Genomic DNA, 18,576 nt, shown 5'->3' with positions numbered 1-18,576 from the left:
TGCTAGTCCGAGGTTAGCTCCTCTCCTCGCTGTTTGTTTTACTGGCTTGATGATTCACGGCTTGTTACCAGACTCAATGCTGTCTGTTCTCTCTGTGCCAGTCATTAAAAACAAAGCTGGTAAAGTATGTAGCCTAGAGAATTACAGGCCCATTGCTTTGGCCAGCGTCCTGTCAAAAGTCCTAGAAAGAATCCTGCTGGACAGAATACAGGACTTCATCACCTCCACAGATCACCAGTTGGGCTTCAAAGCCAAACATGGCACTGACTTGTGTTTATATGCCTTAAAGGACATTGTAAACAAATACAGAGGTCAAAACTTATCACTTCTTATGTGTTTTATTGATGCCTCCAAAGCTTTTGATCGTGTTAATCATAGTAAGTTATTTTTTAAACTGAGCCAAAGAGGTGTCCCCACATACATAGTGAGAATTCTGGCTTACTGGTATGAGCACCAGAGTATGAGAGTAAAATGGGGTAAAAGTGTGTCAGCCCCATTTGGGGTTAGCAATGGTGTCAGACAACTTCTGTTTAATCTGTATATTGATGATCTGTCATGCAATTGAAAGCCTGTAATCCTGGTGCATGATGGGTAATACTCTGGTTAATCACATCATGTCTGCAGATGATCTGGTGATCTTTAGTCCTTCTAGCGCTGGTCTTCAGCAGCTCCTCACTATATGTACTGTGTACGGTGTGGAACATGACATCAAACACAACGCCAGTAAGAGTGCTGTCCTGATCTGTAGAACTAAAGAGGACAAATGTCTAAACTTCCCTGACTTCAAACTGTCTGACAATAATCTTGGTGTCTGTAGTGAAGTCAAATATCTTGGTCATTTTTTAACAGAACACATGTCTGATGATAACGACATTTCCAGGCAATGTGGTATGATGTCTGCACAACAAAGAGTCTCACGTTAGTCTGGTGTGTGTACAGATGGAGTGAAGATGTCTCTGTTCAGAGCATATTGTACTCCACTCTACTGCACACTTGTGGTCAAACTACAGAACAAAGAGTTCACAGAGACTTCAAGTAGCGTACAATGACGCCATGAGAATACTGTTAAAGAGACAAAGATGGAGTAGTGCCAGTGAAATGTTTGTGGCTGCACGAGTCAACACTTTCCAAACTGTTTTAAGAAATCTCATGTACAAATTCATCTGTGGACTGAATGACTCTGTAAATGGGATCATACTTGTTTTAACCAACATAAGGTTTAGCACCACACGCTACCCGTCCAGCTGTGGAGACATTGGTACAGCTGTCTCTTTGTAAGGCATTGCTAGGCCTCCGTACTTTTGTTTGTGTGTCTTTTTATGTATCTGTCTGTATGGACCCAGAGTCTGAAATAAAGTCTATCTATCTATCTAATAACACCGGTTGGCCTGCTTGTTCCGATGCAAACGCTGCGTGGCGGGAGGAACCGGAATGAGCGGTCAGATAGTGTACAAAAGTTGTATTTATAAACTCACTTCTGTGACATGACAGGTACGCCGAAGGTAAGCGGTGATTGTGAGGCTTCCTGAATAGTGCCGCTTTTTGTTCCGTCACGTCCATAACTCTCTTAAAAACCTTCAATCGACACTTTCTTTAATGGAGTGTGACGTCACAGATCAGCACCGCTCGTATGTGGGTTTAACACACAAACATCCAGAGCGGAACTGAAGCGGAAAGCGCGTGTCTGGAGAACAATTACCGAGCACACGGCGCTGTTGTGACGCGGTGGGCGGGCTCATCGGCGCACAGAAGAGTGTGAAGGCGGAGCCTCAAACATCACGATCCTCTGAGGAGTGGAGGTTATTTTATACGCAAGACTCATTCATTAATAATGATACTAATGTGTAGAAAACTCTTGTGTTTTTATAACTTCAGTGATTCTGACATTTCTGCATTAATACCGTTTAATGTTACCTCATAAATACAGCAATTAATCATATTCTATGACATCATGCGTTTGTAGTGTCACTGTGAGAACCTCGTATCTCTACAAAGATACAGGTACATGTTGTACTTTTTACTCTAAATACAACATGCACCTGAGATGTAGTACAGCAGTAAGTACAATATATACAGAGATGTACGACAGTAAATGTAGTGACTGACGACAGAAACAAAGTGCGTTGATTTCTTTATTTTCAAAGTTGAAATTCATCAAAACAAAAACACACAACTTCATGAACTATAAAACATAAACAATATGATGAAGAGTTCACATGTTGTCTTCATCAGAGTCATCCTCTTCCTCCAGAGAGTCCTGAGACACAACAACGTTGTCAACAACAAACAACAACTGACTGAGGCTGGGAGGGAGTACAAGTGTGTAGCAGCGGTACGGCGAGTGTAGCAGCGGTACGGCGAGTGTAGCAGCGGTACGGCGAGTGTAGCAGCGGTACGGCGAGTGTAGCAGCGGTACGGCGAGTGTAGCAGCGGGAGGGCGAGTGTAGCAGCGGGAGGACGAGTGTAGCAGCGGGAGGACGAGTGTAGCAGCGGGAGGACGAGTGTAGCAGCGGGAGGACGAGTGTAGCAGCGGGAGGACGAGTGTAGCAGCGGGAGGACGAGTGTAGCAGCGGGAGGACGAGTGTAGCAGCAGGAGGACGAGTGTAGCAGCAGGAGGACGAGTGTAGCAGCAGGAGGACGAGTGTAGCAGCAGGAGGACGAGTGTAGCAGCAGGAGGACGAGTGTAGCAGCAGGAGGACGAGTGTAGCAGCAGGAGGACGAGTGTAGCAGCAGGAGGACGAGTGTAGCAGCGGTACGGCGAGTGTAGCAGCGGGAGGACGAGTGTAGCAGCGGGAGGACGAGTGTAGCAGCGGGAGGACGAGTGTAGCAGCGGGAGGACGAGTGTAGCAGCGGGAGGACGAGTGTAGCAGCAGGAGGACGAGTGTAGCAGCAGGAGGACGAGTGTAGCAGCAGGAGGACGAGTGTAGCAGCAGGAGGACGAGTGTAGCAGCAGGAGGACGAGTGTAGCAGCAGGAGGACGAGTGTAGCAGCAGGAGGACGAGTGTAGCAGCAGGAGGACGAGTGTAGCAGCAGGAGGACGAGTGTAGCAGCAGGAGGACGAGTGTAGCAGCAGGAGGACGAGTGTAGCAGCAGGAGGACGAGTGTAGCAGCAGGAGGACGAGTGTAGCAGCAGGAGGACGAGTGTAGCAGCAGGAGGACGAGTGTAGCAGCGGGAGGACGAGTGTAGCAGCGGTACGGCGAGTGTAGCAGCGGTACGGCGAGTGTAGCAGCGGTACGGCGAGTGTAGCAGCAGGAGGACGAGTGTAGCAGCAGGAGGACGAGTGTAGCAGCAGGAGGACGAGTGTAGCAGCAGGAGGACGAGTGTAGCAGCAGGAGGACGAGTGTAGCAGCAGGAGGACGAGTGTAGCAGCAGGAGGACGAGTGTAGCAGTAGTAGGGCTGGGCGGTATACTGGTTCAACCGGTATACCGGTTTTAATTTCCCGTATGATATGAATTTTTCATATTCCGTCATACTGGTGCACAGCCGAAACAACTTCTGTCGCTCTTCAACAGGCAGCAAAATATATTGTTCGCCGCTGAGGGCGCTACGGTCGGAGCTAGTTGTCTTAGCTGTATTGAGAGGGAACCCTAGTCATGGTCATAACAATTAATAACCCACAACTACCACTCTTTAACAAGAAAACACCACGACACAACAGTTTGTGACAAACTATTTGTAGCACTAATAATTGTACATTTATAAAATTTCACCGCCGAACTGCATGCTGGGTACAGCTAGCTAACAACAGTCTGTTAACAGCTGCGAGAGGCTCTGTCACTCCAGTGGACTCCAGACTGGAAGACACGCCACACAAACAGCTGTTCACCACTCGCTGGCCGGCTGGTTCTTTTCTGCGTTAATTAATTAATGCTTTAACGCGGGAAAAAAATACCCTGATATTCCGTGAAACCGCCAGAATCTTACAAAATGAGATGCATTTTTGGTCATACTGCCCAGCCCTAAGTAGTAGTCGTAGGAGAGGAGCGTAGTAGTCGTAGGAGAGGAGCGTAGTAGTAGTAATAATAGGAGAGGAGCGTAGTGGTAGTAGTGGGAGAGGAGTGTAGTAGTGGGAGAGGAGCGTAGTAGTAACAATAGGAGAGGAGCGTAGTCGTAACAATAGGAGAGGAGCGTAGTCGTAGTAGTAATAGGAGAGGAGCGTAGTCGTAGTAGTAGTTATAATAATAATAATAATAGGAGAGTGTAGTAGTAGTAGGAGGAGTGTAGTAGTAGTAGGAGAGGAGCGTAGTAGTAGGAGAGGAGCGTAGTAGTAGGAGAGGAGCGTAGTAGTAGTAGTGGGAGCGGAGCGTAGTAACGGGAGAGGAGCGTAGTAACGGGAGAGGAGCGTAGTAACGGGAGAGGAGCGTAGTAACGGGAGAGGAGCGTAGTAACGGGAGAGGAGGTAGTAACGGGAGAGGCGGTAGTAACGGGAGAGGCGGTAGTAACGGGAGAGGCGGTAGTAACGGGAGAGGAGCGTAGTAACGGGAGAGGAGCGTAGTAGTAACGGGAGAGGAGCGTAGTAGTAACGGGAGAGGAGCGTAGTAGTAACGGGAGAGGAGCGTAGTAGTAACGGGAGAGGAGCGTAGTAGTAACGGGAGAGGAGCGTAGTAGTAACGGGAGAGGAGCGTAGTAGTAACGGGAGAGGAGCGTAGTAGTAACGGGAGAGGAGCGTAGTAGTAACGGGAGAGGAGCGTAGTAGTAACGGGAGAGGAGCGTAGTAGTAACAGGAGAGCAGCGTAGTAGTAACAGGAGAGCAGCGTAGTAGTAACAATAGGAGAGGAGCGCAGTAGTAACAATAGGAGAGGAGCGTAGTAGTAACAATAGGAGAGGAGCGTAGTAGTAATAGGAGAGGAGAGCAGCGTAGTAGTAACAATAGAAGAGGAGCGTAGTAGTAATAGGAGAGGAGCGTAGTGTAGTAGTAATAGGAAAGGAGCGTAGTAGTAGTAATAATAATAATAATAATAATAGGAGTGTAATAATAATAATAATAATAATAATAATAGGAGAGGAGCGTAGTAGTCGTAATAATAGGAGGAGCGTAGTATTAGTAGTAGTAATAATAATAATAATAATAATAATAATAGGAGAGGAGCGTAGTAGTCGTAATAATAGGAGAGGAGCGTAGAGTAGTAATAATAATAATAATAGGAGTGTAATAATAATAATAGGAGAGTGTAGTAGTAGTAGGAGCATAGTAGTAGTAGTGGGAGAAGAGCGTAGTAGTAGTGGGAGAGGAGCGTAGTAGTAACAGGAGAGCAGCGTAGTAGTAACAAGAGAGGAGCATAGTAGTAATAGGAGAGGAGCGTAGTAGTAATAATAATAATAGTAACAGGAGCGCAGCGTAGTAGTAACAAGAGAGGAGTATAGTAGTAATAGGAGAGGAGCGTAGTAGTAATAATAATAATAGTAACAGGAGCGCAGCGTAGTAGTAATAGGAGGAGCGTAGTAGTAGTCGTAGGAGGAGAGGAGTAGTCGTAGTAGGAGGAGAGGAGTAGTCGTAGTAGGAGGAGAGGAGTAGTCGTAGTAGGAGGAGAGGAGGAGTGTAGTAGTAATAGGAGAGGAGTGTAGTAGTAGTAGTGTAGTAGTAGTAGTGGGAGAGGAGTGTAGTAATAGGAGAGGAGTGTAGTAATAGGAGAGGAGTGTAGTAGTAGTAGTAGTGGGCGAGGAGTGTAGTAATAGTGGGCGAGGAGTGTAGTAATAGTGGGCGAGGAGTGTAGTAATAGTGGGAGAGGAGTGTAGTAATAGTGGGAGAGGAGTGTAGTAGTAGGAGAGGAGTGTAGTAGTAGGAGAGGAGTGTAGTAGTAGGAGAGGAGTGTAGTAGTCGTAGGAGAGGAGTGTAGTAGTCGTAGGAGAGGAGTGTCGTAGTCGTAGGAGGAGTGTAGTCTCACATTTGCGTACTTCTCAGCTTCCTGTCTCACATCTTCAGGAATCAGTTGATGTCGTCCGTTCGTCACTGACGGCAAAAAAAAGATTTACTGTCAATCAATCAGACAGACGTGCGAGCTGTGTGAGAGAGAGTTCAGCTCAGGGATTGGTCAGACAGCCAAGAGGAAGTGACATCACAGGAGTTCAGCCCAATTAGCGAAACTCTGACTCTCATCATTCCGTCCCTGCTGACATCTCTCTCATATGTGTGTGTGTATATATATATAAAGATGTATATATGTGTGTATGCGTGCGTGCGTGCGCACACACACGCACGCACGCTGAAGCATCTCTCCTGTGGTGCTGCAATGTAGTCCTCATGTGGTGACATTGAATTATTTTGGTAGTGTGGTTGTTTGGAGCGTAGTAGTAGTAATAGGAGAGGAGCGTAGTAATAGTGGGAGAGGAGCGTAGTAATAGTGGGAGAGGAGCGTAGTAATAGTGGGCGAGGAGCGTAGTAGTCGTAGGAGGAGTGTGGTCTCACCTTTGCGTACTTCTCAGCTTCCTGTCTCACATCTTCAGGAATCAGTTGATGTCGTCCGTTCGTCACTGAGGGCAAAAAAAAGATTTACTGTCAATCAATCAGACAGACGTGCGAGCTCTCTCTGTGTGTGTGTGTGTGTGTGTGTGTGTGAGAGAGAGTGCAGCTCAGGGATTGGTCAGACAGCCAAGAGGAAGTGACATCACAGGAGTTCAGCCCAATTAGCGAAACTCTGACTCTCATCATTCCGTCCCTGCTGACATCCGGTTTCAGTGATCAGTACTGATTGTTTCTGTGAAACAGGAAGTGGCTCCAGCTGAGCCCCGATTGGTCGACAGCTCACCTTCTCCCACCCAGCTGAGCTCCAGTACATGTACTCCAAACATTCAATCCATCATCACAAACGGGAAACAACTTCTACTTCACTTCCTGGAACCACTTAGTTTATATTCGAGCTTTAAACTTTAAGTACTAATACTCACATTTTGGTGACCTCTTTGACGAGCTCCCTGCAGGTCATCTCCTTCATCTGAGACAGAAGATCAACATCTTATTAAACTCTGATCAATCAGCATCATTGATCAGTTCAGGGGTCATCAGATTTCAAACCTTTAATTAAAACTCACCCCCAGTTTTTCGATCTCTGTCTTTGCAGCTTGTTTTGCTTTCCCGATGGCACAACCCCAGTAACCCTGTGGAGACAAACACAGTCCTGTTACTGGACCAGCAGGGGGCCACGTGTGTGAGCGAGAAGCAGGAGAGTGAGTGGTGCAGGTGTGTGTGAGAGAGACAGGGAGTTCAGCTCAGGGATTGGTCAGACAGCCAAGAGGAAGTGACATCACAGGAGTTCAGCCCAAATAGCGAAACTCTGACTCTCATCATTCCGTCCCTGCTGACATCTGTGCGTGTGTGTGGTTACCATGCCGACGTGTCTGTCGATGTTGAAGATACGTTTGTTAGATCCTTGTTCGTAGAGTTTTGACAGAACAAGTTTCTCCACCCCGAACACAACTCCATCTTTACAGCGGATCGCTATGGCCGTGCTACACAGACACACACACACACACACACACACACACACACACACACACACACACACACACAGTTAGATGTGTTCAGGTGGCTCCTTCATAATAAACAGCTGTGATCAGATTCACTACCTGCTGTTCTCTACGGCCTTCATAGCGTACTCCACCTGGAACACACGACCATCTGGAGAGAAGGTGGAGGCAGAGAGGTCGTACTGCAGGACACAGACAGACGGGAGGAGAGACAGACGGGATGAGAGACAGAGACACACAGACGGGAGAGACAGAAGAGATGAGAAACAGACGGGAGAGAGGAGAGATAGAGACAGACAGACGGGCGGGAGGAGAGATAGACAGACGGGAGGAGAGACAGACAGGTACCATATTTAGCAGGTTGTAAGAAATGATAAACTAATATTAATGAGTCATAACGTCGAGACGCTGTTAACGTCCCGGTGGTTCATGTTTACGGTGATTTAAAGAGATTCAAGTGTTAGTTTGGTCAGATTAAGCCGATATAACCACTAGAACGTGTTCTTCAGGAGGAGAACCTCAGCTGACTCAGATATTTAAATATGATGATTTCTGAACTGAGTCTGGCACGAAACTACCGATGATAACTGTTAGCATAGCATAGACTCTACTCACACGTCATTATCACTCACTTATAGTCCTACAATGTCGCACTATGATGATACTACTGAGATACAATTATTTTAGTTAAGATAGTTTTTTTAAAAAGTTACATTTTAACTTCAAACACTGTACTTTCAATTTTACGTTAGCTTCTGCTAGCAGGCCTCGTTGTGACTCAGCAGGCTAACACGCTGGCTAGCTTCAGCAGGCTAACACGCTGGGTAGCTTCAGCAGGCTAACACGCTGGCTAGCTTCAGCAGGCTAACACGCTGGCTAGCTTCAGCAGGCTAACACGCTGGCTAGCTTCAGCAGGCTAATGCGCTACTGACGCCAGCTAACTTCAGGGAACAATGACTGGTTTCCAGAATAAAAGGCGGATTATTCTCAGTGAACCGGATCAAAATGTGGTCGCTTCACATTTCTTCACTGCAAGAAAAACACACAAGCTGCTGCTGCCATTCAGCTCACAGCTCGGTACTAAAGGAGCTCCGGTGCGACGTCTGTCTCCGGTACACCGGGTGTTTGCTCCGGGCCCAGATCTCGTCGGGTCCAGAAGGGTTTAATACTCACATTCTCTTCTTCTTCGCCTCTCGCTATAACGTTACACGAACAACACGTTGTTGCGTCCAGAGCTCGCTCTTGTTTTCCCGGCATGCAATTGGCTGCGGTGACAGCGGTGTTCGGTAAACTGATAAAGTATTCCGATTGGTCGAGCGATTCCTCGATTCTGATTGGATATAAAAACCCTCTGCTGGCGGCTGCCATTAGTCCACACGAACGAGGCGCCACGCGGGAGATGACGTCATCCGCTGGATAACTGTCCTATCACGGCAGCTGGAGGCCGTGATTGGCTGAGCGTGTTTCCTTCCCCAGAAACGACGCGTCGCTATTGGCTGAGCGGGAGTCCCTGTCTTGTACGGACACAGTAGGAAGCCCCGCCCCGTTACGTGCTGAGGATCTACACACCAAACTACGTTCACAAATCTACGGAGTGAAGGAAACCTTGTTTATCGCCGCGATTATGAACGTGGTAGAAATACGCGTCATGTATTCTGGCTGCAATTATGATTTGTAATACATCGGCTCATAAAGCATCCATTAATGTACACAACTCAACAATAACACCGGTTCGCCTGCTTGTTCCGATGCAAACGCTGCGTGGCGGGAGGAACCGGAATGAGCGGTCAGATAGTGTACAAAAGTTGTATTTATAAACTCACTTCTGTGACATGACAGGTACGCCGAAGGTAAGCGGTGATTGTGAGGCTTCCTGAATAGTGCCGCTTTTTGTTCCGTCACGTCCATAACTCTCTTAAAAACCTTCAATCGACACTTTCTTTAATGGAGTGTGACGTCACAGATCAGCACCGCTCGTATGTGGGTTTAACACACAAACATCCAGAGCGGAACTGAAGCGGAAAGCGCGTGTCTGGAGAACAATTACCGAGCACACGGCGCTGTTGTGACGCGGTGGGCGGGCTCATCGGCGCACAGAAGAGTGTGAAGGCGGAGCCTCAAACATCACGATCCTCTGAGGAGTGGAGGTTATTTTATACGCAAGACTCATTCATTAATAATGATACTAATGTGTAGAAAACTCTTGTGTTTTTATAACTTTAGTGATTCTGACATTTCTGCATTAATACCGTTTAATGTTACCTCATAAATACAGCAATTAATCATATTCTATGACATCATGCGTTTGTAGTGTCACTGTGAGAACCTCGTATCTCTACAAAGATACAGGTACATGTTGTACTTTTTACTCTAAATACAACATGCACCTGAGATGTAGTACAGCAGTAAGTACAATATATACAGAGATGTACGACAGTAAATGTAGTGACTGACGACAGAAACAAAGTTCGTTGATTTCTTTATTTTCAAAGTTGAAATTCATCAAAACAAAAACACACAACTTCATGAACTATAAAACATAAACAATATGATGAAGAGTTCACATGTTGTCTTCATCAGAGTCATCCTCTTCCTCCAGAGAGTCCTGAGACACAACAACGTTGTCAACAACAAACAACAACTGACTGAGGCTGGGAGGGAGTACAAGTGTGTAGCAGCGGTACGGTGAGTGTAGCAGCGGTACGGCGAGTGTAGCAGCGGTACGGCGAGTGTAGCAGCGGGAGGGCGAGTGTAGCAGCGGGAGGACGAGTGTAGCAGCGGGAGGACGAGTGTAGCAGCGGGAGGACGAGTGTAGCAGCGGGAGGACGAGTGTAGCAGCGGGAGGACGAGTGTAGCAGCGGGAGGACGAGTGTAGCAGCGGGAGGACGAGTGTAGCAGCGGGAGGACGAGTGTAGCAGCGGGAGGACGAGTGTAGCAGCGGGAGGACGAGTGTAGCAGCGGGAGGACGAGTGTAGCAGCGGGAGGACGAGTGTAGCAGCGGGAGGACGAGTGTAGCAGCGGGAGGACGAGTGTAGCAGCGGGAGGACGAGTGTAGCAGCGGTACGGCGAGTGTAGCAGCGGGAGGACGAGTGTAGCAGCGGGAGGACGAGTGTAGCAGCAGGAGGACGAGTGTAGCAGCAGGAGGACGAGTGTAGCAGCAGGAGGACGAGTGTAGCAGCAGGAGGACGAGTGTAGCAGCAGGAGGACGAGTGTAGCAGCAGGAGGACGAGTGTAGCAGCAGGAGGACGAGTGTAGCAGCAGGAGGACGAGTGTAGCAGCAGGAGGACGAGTGTAGCAGCAGGAGGACGAGTGTAGCAGCAGGAGGACGAGTGTAGCAGCAGGAGGACGAGTGTAGCAGTAGTAGGGCAGGGCGGTATACTGGTTCAACCGGTATACCGGTTTTAATTTCCCGTATGATATGAATTTTTCATATTCCGTCATACTGGTGCACAGCCGAAACAACTTCTGTCGCTCTTCAACAGGCAGCAAAATATATTGTTCGCCGCTGAGGGCGCTACGGTCGGAGCTAGTTGTCTTAGCTGTATTGAGAGGGAACCCTAGTCATGGTCATAACAATTAATAACCCACAACTACCACTCTTTAACAAGAAAACACCACGACACAACAGTTTGTGACAAACTATTTGTAGCACTAATAATTGTACATTTATAAAATTTCACCGCCGAACTGCATGCTGGGTACAGCTAGCTAACAACAGTCTGCTAACAGCTGCGAGAGGCTCTGTCACTCCAGTGACGTTACATTAAAGAACAGAACAGAGCGATGCAGGATGAACAAAGACTGAACAACAAAAGGTATTTTGGGCAGACACATATGCAACGCTGATTACCGTAATATGTGTGGTATTTGTTATAAATGTACGTTGGTACACAGAGTGATAAGAAGCTGTACTTGGAGGGGCTTAGGACCCAGGGGAATGTAGGCGAAGGAAACAGGAAGTGACGGACTGGAAGACACGCCACACAAACAGCTGTTCACCACTCGCTGGCCGGCTGGTTCTTTTCTGCGTTAATTAATTAATGCTTTAACGCGGGGTAAAAATACCCTGATATTCCGTGAAACCGCCAGAATCTTACAAAATGAGATGCATTTTTGGTCATACTGCCCAGCCCCAAGTAGTAGTCGTAGGAGAGGAGCGTAGTAGTAGTAGTAGTAGTAGTAGTAGTAGTAGGAGGAGCATAGTAGTAGTAGTAGGAGGAGCGTAGTAGTAGTAATAGGAGAGGAGCGTAGTAGGAGAGGAGCGTAGTAGTAGTAGGAGAGGTATAGTAGTCGTAGTAGGAGAGTAGTCGTAGGAGAGGAGTGTAGTAGTAGCAACAGGAGAGGAGTGTAGCAGGAGGAGAGGAGTGTAGTAGCAACAGGAGAGGAGTGTAGTAGTAGCAACAGGAGAGGAGTGTAGTAGTAGCAACAGGAGAGGAGTGTAGTAGAGTAGTCTCACCTTTGCGTACTTCTCAGCTTCCTGTCTCACATCTTCAGGAATCAGTTGATGTCGTCCGTTCGTCACTGAGGGCAAAAAAAATGATTTACTGTCAATCAATCAGACAGACGTGCCAGCGAGCTGTGTGAGAGAGAGAGAGAGAGAGAGAGAGAGTGCAGCTCAGGGATTGGTCAGACAGCCAAGAGGAAGTGACATCACAGGAGTTCAGCCCAATTAGCGAAACTCTGACTCATCATTCCGTCCCTACTGACATCCGGTTTCAGTGATCAGTACTGATTGTTTCTGTGAAACAGGAAGTGGCTCCAGCTGAGCCCCGATTGGTCGACAGCTCACCTTCTCCCACCCAGCTGAGCTCCAACTCGAATGCTTTGTCCTTCACCTCGTCATGAACGATGTAGATTCTAGAGCAGAGACACAGGTTTACAGAGATACCTGAAGTCACCATTGGAGTACATCTACAGTACAAGTACTGCAGTACATGTACTCCAAACATTCAATCCATTATCACAAACGGGAAACAACTTCTACTTCACTTCCTGGAACCACTTAGTTTATATTAGAGCTTTAAACTTTAAGTACTAATACTCACATTTTGGCGACCTCTTTGACGAGCTCCCTGCAGGTCATCTCCTTCATCTGAGACAGAAGATCAACATCTTATTAAACTCTGCTCAATCAGCATCATTGATCAGTTCAGGGGTCATCAGATTTCAAACCTTTAATTAAAACTCACCCCCAGTTTTTCGATCTCTGTCTTTGCAGCTTGTTTTGCTTTCCCGATGGCACAACCCCAGTAACCCTGTGGTGACAAGCACAGTCCTGTTACTGGACCAGCAGGGGGCCACGTGTGTGAGCGAGAAGCAGGAGAGTGAGTGGTGCAGGTGTGTGTGAGAGAGACAGGGAGTTCAGCTCAGGGATTGGTCAGACAGCCAAGAGGAAGTGACATCACAGGAGTTCAGCCCAAATAGCGAAACTCTGACTCTCATCATTCCGTCCCTGCTGACATCTGTGCGTGTGTGTGTGCGTTAGATAGATAGATAGTAGTAGTATACTAGTAGTAGTGTATATATATATATATATACATATATATATATATATACATATACATATATATATACACATATATATACACATATACGTATATACACACACATATACACATATACGTATATACACACACGTATACATAATTAGGCTGAAGCATCTCTCCTGTGGTGCTGCAATGTAGTCCTCATGTGGTGACATTGAATTATTTTGGTTGTGTGTGTGTGGACTGACTCACATGTGAGATCCCTGATGGGTCGACCATGTAGAGTTGAGGACCGTCGTCTTTGTCATACGAGCCCAGAATGAAACTGTGGAGAGACGACATCATCATCACTTCCTGTCAGCAGCTCCTCTTTCTCACCGTTTCTTACGGCGGTCCCTGAACTCACCTGCAGCCGAACGGCCTCACGGCGCTGTAGAGTGTGTAGGCGTGGACGTACATGGCCACTCGGTCCGACAGGTGCTGCAACGACAGGAAGCACCGTAAGCACGCCGTTAGCTTAGCATCGCTGGCTGCACACGGTCCTCACAAGTATAGACTGACCTTCAGAGGGATGTCGTGTCCATAGCTAGACCTGAAGCTGGACGCTTCATCTCTCGCTACTTCAGACAGAGAACGAGCATCAGCCAACAGACCTGCTACCGCCTGGGGGGGGGGGGGGGGGGGGGGGGGCAGACAGGTGAGAGAGAGACGGAGAGGTGTGTGTGTGTGCAGGTGTGTGCGTGAGAGAGTTCAGCTCAGGGATTGGTCAGACAGCCAAGAGGAAGTGACATCACAGGAGTTCAGCCCAATTAGCGAAACTCTGACTCTCATCATTCCGTCCCTGCTGACATCTGTGCGTGTGTGTGGTTACCATGCCGACGTGTCTGTCGATGTTGAAGATACGTTTGTTAGATCCTTGTTCGTAGAGTTTTGACAGAACAAGTTTCTCCACCCCGAACACAACTCCATCTTTACAGCGGATAGCTATGGCCGTGCTACACACACACACACCCACACACACACACACACACACACACACACACAGAGTTAGATGTGTTCAGGTGGCTCCTTCATAATAAACAGCTGTGATCAGATTCACTACCTGCTGTTCTCTACGGCCTTCATAGCGTACTCCACCTGGAACACACGACCATCTGGAGAGAAGGTGGAGGCAGAGAGGTCGTACTGCAGGACACAGACAGACGGGAGGAGAGACACAGACGAGAGAGACAGACAGACGGGAGAGACACAGACGGGATGAGAGACAGACAGACGGGAGAGAGACAATGACAGACAGAAGGGAGCGAGACAGACAGACGGGAGGAGAGACAGACAGGTACCATATTTAGCAGGTTGTAAGAAATGATAAACTAATATTAATGAGTCATAACGTAGAGACGCTGTTAACGTCCCGGTGGTTCATGTTTACGGTGATTTAAAGAGATTCAAGTGTTAGTTTGGTCAGATTAAGCCGATAGAACCACTAGAACGTGTTCTTCAGGAGGAGAACCTCAGCTGACTCAGATATTTAAATATGATGTTTCTGAACTGAGTCTGGCACGAAACTACCGATGCTAACTGTTAGCATAGCATCGACTCTGCTCACACGTCATTATCACTCACTTATAGTCCTACAATGTCGCACTATGATGATACTACTGAGATACAATTATTTTAGTTGCGATAGTTTAAAAAAAAAGTTACATTTTAACTTCAAACACTGTACTTTCAATTTCACTTTAGCTTCTGCTAGCAGGCCTCGTTGTGACTCAGCAGGCTAACACGCTAGCTAGCTTCAGCAGGCTAACACGCCAGCTAGCTAGCTTCAGGTAACAATGACTGGTTTCCAGAATAAAAGGGGGATTATTCTAAGTGAACCGGATCAAAATCGGTATTCGGAGCGCAGAACCACTCACCCCGGTACCGATGGAGCTCATTTTAACTCAAGAGTCTGGATCCTGTGAACAGCTTTCAGTCCGCTGCTCCTGAGATTCATCACACTGTGACGTCTCACTCACCGACTTCCGGCTAATAACAGCCTCCATAATAAAAGCACCGAGTGAAAACGATGTTTCAGCACGCCACAACCTTTTTACCTGAGCAGTGGAGCTGGTGCAACATGTTCTCTGTAGGGCTGCGCCACATCAATCAATGTCAGCGAACACCCAGAATGATTTCATGCAAACATGAAGGTATCAAACACGTATTACTGCTTTACAGTGAAATATTTAACCTTTATTCCAACATGCAGAAAAGCAGAAAATAACACTTTGATAAACACGTCAGGACATCTTATTATAGGCTCAGTATAATATAATATGTATATCATATAATAACATATATATCATATAATATATATATATATCATATAATAATGTATATATCACATCATATATATATCACATAATAATATATATATTTCATATAATAATATATATATATCATATAATAATATATATATATCTCATACAATCATATATATCATGTAATAATATATATATATCATATAATAATATATATATCATATAATAATATATATATCATATAATAATATTCACTATAACATAAAACACACACACACATATATAATAATGTATTAATAACTATATATCATGTCTCAGCATGTCTTCATGTCTCTCACTCCCTAACTGTCCGTGCTGGATCCGTCCCCGTTGTTTTAAAGCTGAATAAGTGATTAGCATGACGTCATGCAGCTAGCTAACCTGTCAGGTGTTCAGCTGGTGGAGAAGCTTCATGTACTGCTTCCCTTTCCCGCGAGTCTGCTGTCTGGTTGTGAGGTCAGGCTGATCTGATATCAGCTCTTTGGCTGAAGGTTCTCCTCAAAGTTCTCAAACGGGTCTTGGGGGAGGATCGCGAAGATCACTTCCGGTTTGAACTTCCGGTTCAAGAGAAACATTAACATTAAGGGTTAAAGATGGAACAAAAAATAAACATGAAATCAGAAGATATTTATTTATTTATTCATCAAATATTTGATTTTGTCATCAAAGATGTTTTGACAAAACAAGTAAATAGATGATATAAAGTTACCTCTCATCTTGTGAGGAAAGAGCCTGAAGACGTTCACATCAGGGAGTATAATTATAAAGTACGAAATAAATACACACAATTATACATCATATTTCTTGTCGTTTTCATGGTAATGTGATATGTTGCTGCAAAGTGCTGTCCCGTTCCTATTTACACCATCTCAAGCCCTCACAGCCTCTCACACTCACCCACTCACCAGGTGACGTCAGTGAGTCCTTGAGGGTTCAGGGTTTGAGGCCTTGGTTGGGACACTGGGATTTGCCCTAAGAGACTTGGGATGTACCCTTAATTGTCATTTCCTCGCTTGAACCGGAAGTTGTTCTGCGCCGCCATGTTGACGGCCGTCCCAAAGCTCTTATTTCTGCTCTGAGGAGTGAGGAGTGAGGAGGGAGGAGGGAGGAGGGAGGAGTGAGGAGTGAGGAGGGAGGAGGGAGGAGGGACCTCGGAGGAGCCATGAGCGAGGACCCACGAGACCAGACTTCCAGGAAGTGTTTTAACGGCCGACACGCCCCCTCATGGTTCATCAGTCATGTGATTGGACGCTGCAGCCGATCGGACTGACTGACTGAGTTTAACACCAGAGTGAAGACGGATCACAGAATAAACTCTAGTTTACATTTGATGAGGTTTCTGATTCAACATCTGGTTTAAATAAATGTTCATTGTAGTCTGAACAACAAAAGGACCACAAACAACTTTCTACATTTATTAGAAAGATTTGTGTTTTCATGATCTGATGATTAAGTACAGTGGTGATCACTGTGTGTCTTTATTAGTTATTATATTATTAGTTACTGTTATTAAGTACAGTGGTGATCACTGTGTGTCTTTATTAGTTATTATATTATTAGTTACTGTTATTAAGTACAGTGATGATCACTGTGCGTCTTTGTCTGTGTGATGTAGGTCAGTAGTTCTCAACTGGTCTGGCTGTGGGACCCACCATCACCCCTTAATGACAAGCCGGGACCCACGACCCAAATAATTTATATATATATATATATATATATATATATATATATATATATATATATATATATATAGATAGATAGATATAAATTTGGGTATATCTATATTCAAGAAGTCTAGTCGTAGTAACATCTCTGTGTAGTCAACTGTCAAATCAAATAAAGAAAGTACACATCAATTATATTTTAACAATTATTATTCTCATTTTTCAAATTTAACTGGATGGATTATAAATACATAGAAATACATGAATACATGTTCTTCTCATTTCAAGTAAAATAACGTCTGGATTAAAAAATAAATTATGTAACGAAATTCATTTTAGAAAAACGAATTTCACTGAATTGTCCTGCAGCTTTAAATTCAGTTCATTCAGCTTGAAGTGAAGAAGACACAATGTTATATTTTTCTCATCTTCTAAAAAGAGAAAGTAGTGTTTGAAGAATTCACCTCTATGAGTCTGTCCAGTCAGAGTCTAGTGACTCTGGTCTCTCTGGACATTTCTCTCTTTTGGAGATCGTCCTATGATTTGACTTTCACATCTCACACTCAACAGTCCTGCTCTGTCTCTGTGTCCTCGTCTCTCCCCGTGTGTCACAGTGTGTGAACATCTCACTGAGTCAGGAAACTTGTCAGAATACTCATATTTGTTTGGCTGAGCTTCATCACGTGATGTGATTCACAACGCATTGGTCGGTGTTTTTCCTGCACCGCTGAACAAGTGCTGTAAATGCTGGAATAATTCCGCTGCATGAAAAATGCCCTTCACAATAAAATCACAACTTTTTTTTTGTCAGTCAAAGGCCCGCGACCCACTGAAAACTGGTCCGTGACCCACTTTTGGGTCGCGACCCACCAGTCGAGAATCACTGATGTAGAGGAACATCCTAGCCCCGCCCCCTCCTAGCCTCCCGTACAATCAGACGGCGCCACCTCCTCCCAGTAAAGCGCTGACACAGATGGTTGTAAGAAAAGTGTCCATAAAGTTTATTGAGTCTCTGGTGGATTACAGACCTCATGAAACTTTAAACAATGAAAACGTTGTGAATCATAAATCATCTTTTTATTACTCTTTTTCTCTTCTCCATCTTGAATCAGAAATGGAAGCTTTGGTCACGTAAGAGTGAAAAAACATTCGTATACTGTGACTTTAAAACATAAAACATTCTGGACAATGAATCAAACGGAGCCGCTGGTCTCTATGGCAACAAACAGCTGATCAAAGAAAAACGAGCTACATTAGTGAAGATGAGGATGACTATGAAGACTAGCGTTCATTAGTTCACTAATACAAACATATACAAGGCTTCTTTATGTTGCGACATTACACTTTAATAAGAACCGACAGCTGTACTCTCAACGCGTCACACAGCAGCAGAACAGGAAGTTCACCTACACAATAAAACCACCACACACCGCCAAAATCTGACGACAGACAAAAGGAGAGGACACAGTGAACCGTCCCATGAAAACATCTCCACACGTCTCGTTTTCCTGAAGTGAAGAAGAGTCGCGTTAGAAACGTCTTCACTTTTCAGCCTCACATTCTAAACATCGACAGGAAACTAGTTCATGTTTACTGGAGCTCATTGACTGCACAGAAA

The 18,576-nt window shown here is 45.7% G+C and overlaps 2 protein-coding genes across 4 annotated transcripts; both read right to left on the bottom strand.

Moving 5' to 3' along the window:
- Positions 1-2,119: 2,119 nt before the first annotated feature.
- LOC306790521 (proteasome subunit alpha type-3-like) lies at positions 2,120-8,834 on the bottom strand (the record flags this gene model as incomplete). The annotated part of the gene is made up of 8 exons (XM_079286844.1): positions 2,120-2,257; positions 6,409-6,473; positions 6,749-6,774; positions 6,888-6,934; positions 7,032-7,097; positions 7,325-7,448; positions 7,566-7,648; positions 8,640-8,834. 8 exons carry the CDS (start codon positions 8,832-8,834, stop codon positions 2,213-2,215), a joined length of 651 nt encoding a protein of 216 aa, XP_079142970.1. The 3' UTR covers positions 2,120-2,212.
- Positions 8,835-9,935: 1,101 nt separating this feature from the next.
- On the bottom strand, positions 9,936-15,809 carry LOC306790604 (proteasome subunit alpha type-3). Of its 3 annotated transcripts, none has more exons than XM_079286992.1 (11): positions 15,676-15,809; positions 14,055-14,137; positions 13,824-13,947; positions 13,514-13,615; positions 13,359-13,432; positions 13,205-13,277; positions 12,656-12,721; positions 12,512-12,558; positions 12,256-12,323; positions 11,923-11,987; positions 9,936-10,071 (listed from the first exon to the last, which is right to left on the bottom strand). In XM_079286992.1, exons 2-11 carry the CDS (start codon positions 14,075-14,077, stop codon positions 10,027-10,029), a joined length of 687 nt encoding a protein of 228 aa, XP_079143118.1. In that variant the 5' UTR covers positions 14,078-14,137; positions 15,676-15,809; the 3' UTR covers positions 9,936-10,026. The 3 variants fall into 3 exon arrangements, with proteins under 3 accessions (XP_079143118.1, XP_079143117.1, XP_079143119.1); XM_079286991.1 differs by lacking the exon at positions 15,676-15,809 and adding an exon at positions 14,869-14,974; XM_079286993.1 differs by lacking the exons at positions 12,256-12,323; positions 15,676-15,809 and adding an exon at positions 14,869-14,974.
- Between the last annotated feature and the right edge of the window lie 2,767 nt (positions 15,810-18,576).

This window comes from Melanostigma gelatinosum (assembly GCF_949748355.1).
Source record: "Melanostigma gelatinosum genome assembly, chromosome: 16".
Lineage (NCBI taxonomy): Eukaryota > Metazoa > Chordata > Actinopteri > Perciformes > Zoarcidae > Melanostigma > Melanostigma gelatinosum.
Note: the sequence above shows the minus strand (reverse complement) of the source record. Positions and strands in the feature narration are given on the sequence as shown.